Source organism: Bos mutus, chromosome 10 (assembly GCF_027580195.1).
Source record: "Bos mutus isolate GX-2022 chromosome 10, NWIPB_WYAK_1.1, whole genome shotgun sequence".
NCBI lineage: Eukaryota > Metazoa > Chordata > Mammalia > Artiodactyla > Bovidae > Bos > Bos mutus.
In genome coordinates this window covers 79,022,860-79,035,904 of record NC_091626.1, presented here as the reverse complement: position 1 = coordinate 79,035,904, position 13,045 = coordinate 79,022,860, and the positions used below count along the sequence as shown (strand labels likewise).

The 13,045-nt window shown below is 42.6% G+C and overlaps 1 protein-coding gene across 1 annotated transcript in view; it reads right to left on the bottom strand.

Moving 5' to 3' along the window:
* The window catches only part of RYR3 (ryanodine receptor 3), a 457,031-nt gene extending 445,551 nt beyond the window's left edge, over positions 1-11,480 (bottom strand). Inside the window, 1 exon segment of the mRNA XM_070378270.1 lies at positions 11,354-11,480. Coding sequence (XP_070234371.1) covers positions 11,354-11,425 — 72 coding nt within the window. The 5' untranslated portion in view covers positions 11,426-11,480.
* Between the last annotated feature and the right edge of the window lie 1,565 nt (positions 11,481-13,045).

Below are 13,045 nucleotides of genomic sequence, written 5' to 3'. Positions count from 1 at the left end.
GAAAGTTCTCAAGTGTGCTTGGCATATATTCTGAGCTGAAGCATATGCTGCTTACTCAGGCAGAATGTCCTTGCACTGCAGATGCCTGGAAAGGCGACACGGGGACTTTAGACATATGTGGCCCATCGACACTGGCTCCCTCACTGATGAGCACACACTGTATCACTTTTTCCTTCTGTTTCACGTCTTATAAATGGGCACCAATTCAACTTAGAGCCACCACCACAGAATTTTAGAGCTACAAACAGGATTCTTAGCAGTAATCAAACCTAATGCCCGTTACTGAGATAAAGAAAATGAAGCACAAAAAATGTACTTTATTTGGTCACATTATCAGGCAAAGGTACTATCACCATTAAGTGTCAAAGAACACTTTACAAGACACTATTTTCTTATGTCTTTTCAAACTAAAGTCCAAAGAAAAGCATATAGATTTTTAAAAAGGGAACAAAAAGGTGAAGAGAGCAGGAACTCAATGTTTGTGATTAGAGTCCAACATCAGACTGATTGCTTCCTGGCACAGGCCACCTCCAATAGCCTGTCCCAACCTCCTGACTTGAAAAGGACTCCCCACCCCTTCTAGAGAGGTCAACAGCAGGCATAAACAGGATGGATACCTCTAAGATTCTTGTTGCAAGTTGAAGAATTTCAAGTCTACGATGCCACTGTTACTGAGAGAATTGAGGGTTTCAGGAACCTCAATTTGTCATGGTGGCTTTTTCAAATTTGACTTCTCTCCTTTACTTAGTTCTTGATTCCCAGCCCCTGCCCACGTCTCCTCAGAAACTTTTGCCCACTGACTATCCCCTTGCTCTTATAATTCTGCTTGTTCTCTTTCTACTTGGTCCTATCCCGGACTCACTGCCACCAAGAGCTTAAACTTCCCTCATCTTGAAACACAGAGCAGGATGGCTGTGTACCGCCTCCATGCCCTCCCACCAAAGTCTGATCAACTTTCTGCTTTTCCTACACTTCCAAGCTTCTGGAAATAGTCATCTGTCCTCACAGCTGCCTGTTCTTTATCTCCATTCATTCCATTAAAACTCAGAACTATATTTTGGCTTCTGCCCTCCAGTCAGCAGACTGCCTTGACTCCCTAAAGCAACTCAACTTTACAGATCCTGTTCTCTACACCATCTAAATATCTTATGAATGCGTCACCTTGTCTCATTCTTGTTCCCAGTGTCTGAAGTCAAGGCCCTCATATCTCTGGACAACAAGTTTATGCTTAGTCTTGGCGGGGCTTCTATCTTTGCCTTTCCTAGTTATTCAATCACACTACCTCCAGAGCTAGTTGTCTTAAATACAAACCTGAAGTCATTTCCTATTCAAAAACTTTGAGTTACACATCTCTTACAGGGTAGCTTATTCTATAGGATGTTTTCTATAGGCTAAAGTCCAGTTTCCCCAGCTATCAGCCCTGCATCACTTTCTTCTGCTGCTAAGTCGCTCTAGTCATGTCCGACTCTGTGCGACCCCATAGACAGCAGCCCACCAGCTCCTCTGTCCCTGGGATTCTCCAGGCAAGAACACTGGAGTGGGTTGCCATTGCCTTCTCTGCATCACTTTCCTCTGCATGATTCCTTTTCTGGCCAAATTGAACTCTTGTTACAACCCACTTTGTCCAGCCCTTTCATATCCTGCTGTCTTCATTTATGCTTTTCTTTCTGGCTAGCGTCTGTTCTTTTTTCTCCATCTATTTCTAATTTTCCTTTAAAGTCTAGTTCAAGTGTCAACTCTTCTCCGAAGCTCCCCACTCCCTAGCTGGCAGTGATCACTCCCTTGTCTCGCTGTCCTCAGGGCCCCTATGGCACTGGGACATTTTTCTGTCATAGCACTTAACATACTGCACTGTAATGACTGCTTTTAAAAGAAGATTCAGAGTTCTTTTAAGCCTTCTGGAAATCACGCTTGTTATACAATCTCTAATGTTCATGTTTTCAGAAGTTTGCTAAAGTAGGATGAATTCTTATCCAAGACATAAATCTTTTGAGAATCCTCTAAATCAGCAAAAAAAAAAAAGTGTTTTGACAATACAAGTGTGCTTTTACCATGTTTCCTTGAAAATACTAGTTACTTTCCTCTATTAAAAAGCAGAGCCAGGCCCCTTCTAGAAGCACAAATGCCAGAATTCAAGAGGTTGCAAGAACACCTCATTTTTCTTCTCCAGAAGTCGTCATTTTATACATGAAAAAACCTTGGTATTAAAAAATCATGACTATCAAGATGGTATATTTGCTTTCAGGCTCAGAGATGGGCACTCCATTCCCATCCTCAAAAAGAAAACAACAGAAAAGATAAGAAACCATCCTATGGAACCTTATTTTCTTGAACAGAATATTTTTTCCTATCAAGACTCAACCCCAGCCGCCTTCCTCCAGGAAGACTGGCTTTCCTCCTCCTTCCCCTGACACAAATGCATACAAACTTGGTTTTCTCCATTTAACAAGCCAGTCTGTTTGCAAACAGGAAGCTGCCGAAGTGGGAGGGTGTGAAACAGACAAACCGGAGGACAGTTCTGAAAATGCACCAGCAGAGCAGGAGCTCAATTTAGCCACTCTGCTCAGCTTCGGAGTTACAACCAGACCCTGTCCATCCCCAGTGGGGCAGGAAAAGGCCTGAGTCCCATCCTCTGGAGCCTTGGTGACAAAGGCTAGGCCCTGAGGGGAAGCTGTGGGGCTTTCCTCTTCTTTCCCGAGAGGGCAGGAGACCTCTGCCAACACACATGGTCTGTTGGTGGGGATGGCTGCAAAGTGATCCTTATGGTGACAGTTGACTTACTTGATGGAAACCCACACACTACCAGCTGCTGATTCTCCTAAGGGCTTAAAAGCGTTGGAGTTTCCACTGTCAGCTTGCCCCCCGGGTGGAGTGGCATCCAAACCCAGATCCAGCTTGGGAACATACCTCTGGCACATGGAAGAGGTCAGCGGCAAGTCAGGGACCAGTGCCAGCTGCCCTTCCCAACTGGGGGCCAAAGGGGTCATTAGATGCATTCTTTTGCCAGAAACTACTCCCTCTGTGAGCCCAAAACTGTGTCCAAGAGGGGGATGTCTAGTTCATTTCAGTGGCTGTATTTATATCTATTTGCCTAAGTAAATATCCTCAATAACTTAGAAACTCTTCACTAAGGAGCCTAGTGAGTGGCATCAACAGGTGTAACTGACACACAAGAAACATACATTTGATACTACACTCACGGTAACAGGAGATCCCTTGGCGGACAACTGTGACAAATTCTTTCTTGGAGGTTAATTTGGCCCGAAAACATCTTCATGGAGCTGATGACTACTGAAAACCTCCACAAGACAGGAGAGACAGACCAGACGTTTGCAAGAGGTCTGATAGTTTTCTCCCTATGTCTTGGGGCTTACTGCCGAGGTGATGGCCACCAGCGAGGTCCATGAGAAGCCATCAATGATAGAGTTAAAGGACAGAGACCCGCACAGAAACCTCTCAGAAAGTGAGAAACTTCTGTAGCCCTCATGATCTATCGTATATGAGCAGTCAGGGAAATTAACTTAAGGTAAATTTGATGCTGTGGTAAGTTCTGTGATTCAGATTTTGGCAGCTTCATTCAATCTGTAAATTTTAAAAAAATAGTTTTTTTTTTAAAAAGAACATGACCAAGGCACAGGTGATGCTGCCTAATCACCCCACAAGTATCCTACCTACCCAGTCTTATACCTTATTCCTTCTCATGTCTATATGTGGCCACACAGACTCCTCTTATGATGTGCATTTGAATAGCATGTGCCAGATTTGTTCGCGTTGATGACAAATGTCTGCCCCATACTTCTTAAGGCAGGAAGCACATTTACCTGTGTCACTTAATACCTCAAAGATGTCAAGATGATGGCTGAGCGTTGTGTAGAGACAACGATCTATTGTTTACACTGAGTCTAGATATCTCATAACTTTTCCCAGGGGTTCAGCAAGACAATTTCAGCAGTGGGGAAGCAACTTTTAAATAGTAAGAGCAAGAGAAATCCAGGCAGAGGGGCCTAAGAAGCAGGGTACCAGCAGTGAGCTTCTAAGCCAGGGATGGATGTGGCAAGCATACCCAGATGGACTCTCCACCCACTGCTGTGCTGTCTGAAGGCCCCTACCCCTCCCATCACTCTGGAGATGAAACAATTTACAGTGGAGAGCAACATCTCCAAGAGATGTTTACAACTCAATTCCAAGTCTCTCTGACAATTAGATGAAAATAAGGCAATGAAGCACACACAGACTGCTCAGTGCCTCTGAGCAGTCGACTTTCTTTGCCTGACAAGCTTTTCTTCTTGAATCCATTATGGATGGCTGGTCCTGTGTTTGAATAATGAGGATGAACTTGAGTGACAAAAAGTTTGTCTAAACTTGTAACAAATCATTCCCAACATCTTGACATGTGGTGAATAATTAATTTCCACTGTAGCGGCTACCTGCCTGTTCAGTTCTTCTCAGATGATTCCAATATAGGGAGCCTTGGGCTTGTCAAGTGCTCTGAAGAAGTAAAGTGTCATGCTCGGCTATTTAAAAATACATAAGGAGCAACAGCGCCCCTGAGTCTGATGGGCTAACAGCTTGGGCCCAAATATCTGCTTTATCGGTGCTGTGACATGTCTCCCCCAAGCAGCTGCATTTTATGGGCCAGTTACATAGTTCCTCTCACTCTCATTTACCACTATACGCAGAGCCCCAGATCCGTTTATGCAGTGAAGATGCACAATTTTCCCAAGTTCAAAACCAAACAATGAAAGAAAGGAAACAGAATCTATTTGAACTTGACTTCTACATCTCTGGGATTTATCCCAGCTTTGGACTGCTTCAAGCTATAAACATGATTTGAATCCTAGGACCACCAGACCCTGGTACTTTTCGGAGTCTCTTGGGTTGAAATGCTCCTCCATTCCAGGTCCAAAGGAAAAAGGCAATGGGAACAAGCACTGCCTGATTCCCTTGTAACTTTTTAGACTGTAAAATAAATTGATTCCCTCTAAGAGGTGGGTTTTAACTTAGCTATTTTGCAAGCATAGCTAGAACTCCAGGAGTGAGAAACTCCTAAGATACTGTCTCTTGTATACCCACTTCTAGCCAAGATGAGACAAAAGGACCAGATTTACCCTCCCACTTGAAATGCCAACAAAAAAAGAAGAAAAAAATCTAGGACAAGATAATCCATATGAAACAACAGTTTTGAAGACAGTGGCCAGCAGGCAAAGCAGGGTGGTAAGCCCTACAGCTGGCCCTGCTTTCTGCCTCTGAGGGTTTCAAGCTATGGCATGGGGAGGGGCCCCCCAGGGGGAGCCTGAGTGAAAGAGATGAAGCTGAGAATCTGGAGAGACTGCAATAGCCAGTGTGCACAGAACAGAGGACCAGAGAGGTGAGAGCTGACACAGAGAGGAAGGCCCCAGACCATGTCCTGTATTTCTAAGGAGAATGGAGTCACCTAGGATTTTGGCCAAACCAACTGGATAACTGGAAATTCTCCTGTCTGTACTTGCAGACAGAAAGGCCACAGGTTAGCACTTTAAAAGTGGAACCCCTGCTGCATTATGGAAAACAAGTACGGGTTTTTTAAACTCCCCTCTAGATACATAAGCATGAGCGTATATTTCTGTCAAATTTGTGAAGAATATTTTCCACGTATCAATCACTTTAAGTTAATGGCTATAAATCTTGAAGATTCATTTTTCTATTCAACGAGGGCAGCAGTTGAGGTTCAGACTAAAAATACTGTTGTTCTGCTCAGGAGGGCTGCCAGATAAAAATACTAGATGGCATATAGCATTTAGGACATATAGAAAAGTTACTTGTTCATCTGAAATTCATGTTTAGTAGGGTGCTCTTTTTCTTTTCTAAATCTGGGAACTTTACTCCCAAGCAACGGTGTATAGGAGAACCCTACTAGATTTGACTCTCGAGTGAGGGAAAAAGGGAAGGAAAGAATACACGTGCTGCAGGAACCACTCAGATGGTAACTATACAACTCACGGTTAATCTGGAAGCCAAAAGCCATATTAGGAGTAAATGCCTTTCTTTATACACTCTGGTTTTCTGCAGACACCGCCATTTTCTCTTTACTCACTCTCTCCCACTGCCAAGGAGCAAGGGTTCCGCTTGGCTGGTATGAAGTTACATGAACACCATCCTACTCCATCCAATGACACAAAATGAGTAACCCAGCTCTCAGGTCTTTGCTGGGTTACAGGGGCATGTCACCTCTCCAGGACCTTCCCATCTCTCTCACAGCACAAGTCAATGTCCTCACAGTGGCCTCCGAAGCCCCCAGCCCTCTGGCTCCAGCTACCTCACCTGCTGCTCCTCTGTCATGTCAAGCAAGGCCTATTTCAGGCACAGGTACCTGCTGTCCCTTCTTCCTGGAACTCTCTCCACAGGTCCCCCTAAGTCTCGCTCTCACTCGGCCATCAGGCCTTTGTCCAGTGAGGCTCCTCCCCTCCACCATACACAGCCTACTCCCACTGCTCCGTTTTACTTCTCTGCTGACATACATATTTATTTGCTTTATTTATTTATTGTTGTTCTCTCTGTTCCAGAATGAACACTCCATGAGGACAGGAGCTTTGCTTTTGTTCCTTGATATATCCTTAAAACCCAGACTCAAACCTGGCAGGTATCAGGAATTCAATAAACATCCATGGAAGGAATTCATAGTCTGGCCTGATACCTTTCTCCTCTCTTCAGCAGGAGGGTCCTCATCGTCTGGCTAAATTTCAGCCACGTCCAAACTGATTCTTCAGAACACAGGGCCAGAAACTGCAGCCCACAGCAGACTGAGAGCCTGCCTGCATAGCATGTACTTGACCATTTGAAGGGCAGGGCTGTCTGACCCCCATTTAGAGACCTTCTGTCCACTATTTGATTCCTTGACTCTTAAAAGCTTATCCTTAAAATGAAAAGCTCCAGTGTAAGTGTTCTTGAGAGGTAATTAAATCTCATTTGGTCAACCCTTTTACTGTCAGAGATTGATGGGAATAGATCACAGATAGATGTTTTATGGAGGTGGGGTGAGGCCGTGGGTGAGGGGAAAACCGTTGGAGGATTCCTGCGAGGGGCGCTAAAATACTCAGAGGTCCAGCCATCTGGCCAAAGGGCGTTAGTTATCTGTCATCAGTTATCTACTGCTTGAGACTCCCTCCTCCATAATCACCTCTCTAATCAGAGAAGATCGTAAGGGAAGAAAGCATTTCTTTGGCATCCATTCACATTGCTGGGCTTCCCATGTGGCGAGTGGTAAGAATCAGCCTGCCAGTACAGGAGACACAAGAGATGTGGGTTCAATCTCTAGGTCAGGAAGATCCCCTGGAGAAGGAAATGGCAACCCATTCCAGTATTCCTGCCTGAAAAATTCCATGGACAGAGAAGCCTGGCAGGCTGCAGTCCATGGGGTCGCAAAGAGTCGGACAGGACTGAGCACACAAAGGCACAGACAGGCACACTGCTGTGTCCACGTATGCCCCTCAAAGCACACACAGTGTTAATGAACCACCACGATGCTCTTCCCATCCTAACCCCGGACTACAACTGAATACCCTTCCTAGCCACTGGGATGAGCAGGTAACTCAGGCTGATGACCAGAGCAACACATCCTCCGAGGTACACTGCTTAGTTCAAGGGTAGGCACATGACCTAAGCATGGCCACTGAAAGTCCTTTTTAGAATAGAGATGGCAGAGAAGAAAGGAACGTACTCTCTTCTCCAGGATCTACAGTTGTGAGGATGCTAAGAACCTGAAGTCACTGTGGGCCTCTTTGTCCCCATAGAGAGAACTTGCCTGAAAATAAAGCAGAGCCCAGAAGACACAGAGTAGAATCCTGATGACATCACCTAAATCCTCAGTTCAGCTGAGTCTGAAGCCAACACCATCACTATCCAATTACATTAGCAAATAACTTTCACATTTTTGCAAGCTCATTTGAGTTGGATTTTTGTACTTGAAATATCTTTAATACACTTCGTTACTACCTACAGGCACTACCTGTTTGTATCAGAGAAGGATCTATCCAGAGTTGACTGCTGTTTTCTACTGGAGAAACTATTTATTGAACACATAATATGTATGGGCTAAAAGACTATATCAGCACACCAGAGAGAGGTTTCATGGTTCTCCAGATTTGTTCAACCATATTTCTTTTCACTATGGAAGGCAAGATAAACCTCCCATGGTCCCAGAATCTTGTCTTTTGGCCTAGAATCTTGGCCAAATAACTCAGTGAAAAGTCCCTGGGAATATCCTTAGAGAGTGGACAGAAGACAGTTTAAAGAGCACATCTTACCCAGTTAAACTCCAACTCACATACTTAACCTAGTGTATCAAGAATGTGGTTTACAGCCTGTCCCTGGCACCAGGACTATGGCTGTAGAAAATGAAAACCAGCCATGGCTGCTCGCTCAGATCGCTAAGCCACAGCTCACACTAAAAATACCCACCCAAGAAGACTGAAGCTTTCTTTTTATGTTTGATAGAAAATATCATCATTCTTGACTCAGAGAACTCTATGTCTTTACAGTATTTCCATAAACATTATCTCGCTGGAGCTTTCACAGCAACCTAGGAAGTACTATGGTTCTACTTTCCAAATGTGACAACCAAGGTTTTCCACGTGTCCAAGGTCACCAAACTAGTCAGTGCCACAACTAGGACTTAAATTTGGACCATTTGACTCATGCTATTTTAATTCTGCTTCCAAGTTTCCCCAAGAGATGGCCTCTAGGACACTTGATATCTGATAATGGGTGTGGAGGGTGGGGGAGGACTTTAAGCAAAGATTATATGTATAGGTTAAAAGCACATATTCTGTCTAGAAAGAATAGAAGGAAATGGCAACTCACTCCAGTATTCTTGCCTGGGAAATCCCATAGACAGAGGAGCCTGGCAGGCTACGTAGGATCCATGGGGTCACAAGAGAGTCAGATATGACTTGGCAACTAATCTATAACTGTCTAGAAAGAAAAAAACAAAAACTAGTCTGTAGCTTTCAAAAATCTGGTTAGCGTCAGTCCTATTTGTACTTTTATTATGAATGTATTATGAACTCAACTATTTTCCATTTGCGTTAAGACTTTGTTATACGAGTAACATTTTTTGGTTTTTAAATAATTTGCTTGGTTTATATGCTTTTCACAATGACTCAAGCTTAGTATTTTCCAAATTTGACAGTTGAAAGTAACAGCAGTAGTAAGCAGATATTCTTCATTTAAAAGTGGTCCCTATTTTGTATTATGTTTATTGTGCTAAGTCATTGTGCTAATTGAATTATCCATTTCAATGAGAGTCACTGTGTGTGGACAAACCAGCAGGCTAATGAGGATGGTCTAGCCCAACAAATTTGATCTTTGGTATCACATAAACTTTGATTCAGATCACAGCCACCCCTATCTACGTGACTCTGGCCAAATTAGTCAGCAGCTCTGAAGCCCAATTTTCAAATTGGTTAAGAAGGGATGATTGTTTACCATTTAGAATCATTTTGAGGATTAAATGAGCAAACAGACACATAGTCAGTTCAGTTCAGTTGCTCAGTCGTGTCCGACTCTTTGCGACCCCATGAATTGCAGCATGCCAGGCCTCCCTGTCCATCACCAACTCCTGGAGTTCACCCAAACTCATGTCCATCAAGTCGGTGATGCCATCCAGCCATCTCATCCTCTGTCGTCCCCTTCTCCTCCTGCCCCCAATCCCTCCCAGCAGCAGAGTCTTTTCCAATGAGTCAACACCTCGCATGAGGTGGCCAAAGTAGTGGAGTTTCAGCTTTAGCATCAGTCCTTCCAAAGAACACCCAGGACTGATATCCTTTAGAATGGACTGATTGGATCTCCTTGCAGTCCAAGGGACTCTCAAGAGTCTTCTCCAACACCACAGTTCAAAAGCATCAATTCTTTGGCACTCAGCTTTCTTCACAGTCCAACTCTCACATCCATACATGACCACTGGAAAAACCATAGCCTTGACTAGACGAACCTTTGTTGGCAAAGTAATGTCTCTGCTTTTCAATATGCTATCTAGGTTGGTCATAACTTTCCTTCCAACGAGTAAGTGTCTTCTAATTTTATGGCTGCAATCACCATCTGCAGTGATTTTGGAGCCCCAAAAAATAAAGTCTGACACTGTTTCCACTGTTTCCCCATCTATTTCCCATGAAGTGATTGGACCAGATGCCTTGAAACAGACACATAAAAGTTCAGTAAAAGAATTTCTTCCCTTTAAAGATCACCAATATGTCTGTCATTTATAGTCACCAGTATAAGCTAAAAAACAACAGCACAAGCAATATTTTGATTTTATATACTGTCATCATTTCTTCTAATAAAAGGCACCATCCCAGATGCAAGCTAACTGTTTTTTTACTACCACATCACCCTTGAAAGGGAGAGGCAAAACACTTCTGACAGAACAGGAACATGTGGCCTGCTATTACAAGTGAGAAATACCCATGCAAAACAACTGTTTATCTCTAGGTTGACAAGATATTCCATATGCTTTTTGGCAATGCCATTTATTTTTTTACAACTCATCTAAAATTATGGCTGGCTAAGAATCTCTCTTCTGGCTTTAATTTGGAAACCATCCAGGATTTATTTAAAGAACTCAGCCAAATCTAACTAAGAGTGATGATGTTTTGAAGAAACTGGAGAAAACAATGGACTTGATTATGAACAGATTCCTTTTAACTGTTTAAGTTCAGCACTGGATATCAAGCATACACAGAAATACTTGAATATAATTATTGGCCAAGAAGCTGATGGGAGACAATATAATGGTTATTTACTTCAATGAAAAAAGAAAAATGATTCATTTATGTTTTCTAAAATTATATTTATATCAATGTATCATACATGTTTACTAAAAGTTTTCTTACAGAATTATTATTCTATAGTGAAATTTGACCTGGAAGAATATTCAGAGACTTCATCAAACCTATCAATATTGAAAGACATCTTCATTTCTTGTGTATGTATATATATATATTTATGTACTAAGAATGTTTATATTTAAAATATATCAGGCATATATTGTCCAGTTCAGTCACTCACCATTGACATATAAAGTATTTCATCTCTGATTACTAAAAGCATCTAATACCCACTAACAGTAAAAATCAAGACGAATCTCAGCATTTCTCAGCATAGTCTTCAGTATTAGATTTATGGCTATAAGTGTATATCTTAGAGTTTATATTTGCTTATCTTCACAAACTCAAGTATCTTATAAAGATATTGGTTCAGAATTTTTAAAAAAGAAAAAGCATTCTCACAGGTTTAATTTGCTGCCATACACGGTTAAAAAGCAAATACCAATATAGTTAGCTGGCTAATGGGATCTTTCATCAGTTACTGGATTTCAAACCTCTTTATAGAGTCCTGGTTCAGAAGCGAAGTCTTTACAATTCTCGATGTCCCAATCAGCTGTCCCAGCCATTCATTCATGTCTTTGCCATCCCATAAACAAGACACAAAGTACCAGAGTGAAATGCCAATAATTGCTCATTTAAATAACCCTGTCTCTATTCATGTGATGGTAGATGTAGTCACACACAATAGGGTCGTGGCTGAGCCCAAGGGGCTGGCACTGCCCGCTGTCCATCTGTGGGAAACTCACTGGCCACTAACATCTCTGCAGCTGACACCATGGTCAGCCTCATTAGTCTCGGCCCTACTGGGCATAGGATTTCATAACAACAAATAGCACCAAGTCTAAAAACACAAACTTGATATCCCACAGCAGCAAATCTTCTGAGTCCTTGAGTAGTAGTTCTCAAGCTTTGGACAAGTCCTGAGAGACATGCTCTTAGTCTGTGCAGGATTTATGCCGAATGGATCATCTCCAGAGCTGGTGGCCTAAGTCTAGCAAAGCTGTTTAATATGTGAAGTTCAGCCTAGTATTAACAAAAACAACACTAGCCTAACTGTCTGTATTTCATATATCAGGTTCTCAAGTAGAGGTCTGGGTTAAGACAATGAATAAAAGATATTTATCCAAGGTAGATAGGGAATTGGCACAAGTATGACAGTTAACACCCAGCACCTGGTGAATACCTTTTCACATATCAGATGCAACAGGTGTATGCAAGCCTCCTCTGCACCTTCAGTATTTGGGGAGTGAAAATCAAATCAGAAAATCTAAATTCCACTGGTATTTACTGATCATACCACTTCAGCAGTGCTATTCATTGCCCCTCTTCATCTATAAAATGGAAACAGGTGTGGAAAACTCACTGACCACTAAAATGGAAAATTAAGTCACTTACAGTCCTGCTGCTGCTAAGTCGCTTCAGTCGTGTCCGACTCTGTGCAACCCCATAGACGGCAGCTCACCAGGCTCCCCCGTCCTGGGATTCTCCAGGCAAGAACTCTGGAGTGGGTTGCCATTTCCTTCTCCAATGCATGAAAGTGAAAAGTGAAAGTGAAGTCGCTCAGTCGTGTCCGACTCTTAGCGACCCCATGGACTGCAGCCTACCAGGCTCCTCCGTCCATGGGATTTTCCAGGCAAGAGTACTGGAGTGGGGTGCCATTGCCTTCTCCGACCCACAGTCCTACCCCAGAGATAATCACTGTTAACATCTTGGTTGATATCCTTGCTCAATTATTCATATGGATGCAGATTTGAGAGAGGGGGAGAGATCATAATTGATTCCAAAATGCTATCAAATATAAGATTTACCATTCTTGGAAATTCTCTCTGGTCTATGAGGAAGGCATTTGCAAATGAATCAACCACAAAAGTAACTCTGAAGGTATTAGTGTCTTATAATGTCATTCCCATATGATATTCTTACATTGTACAGAAATATCTATGACCAAGAAAGCACTCTTAAAACACAACATTTAGACTGATTTCTATCCCCTTTCCCCCAAAGCAACCTCTCTCTAAATACTTTTCATAACTTCTGCAGGACATATTTGTAGATGTTTTGCTTCTCTATCTGCTACTTCATAATAATAATGGGGAAAGAATCTCATCTTTCTCTGTTAGGGACTACTACCATGGATTAAAGGATCTTGGCGCCTTAAGCATCTGCAGACTCTTTAAAAACAAACT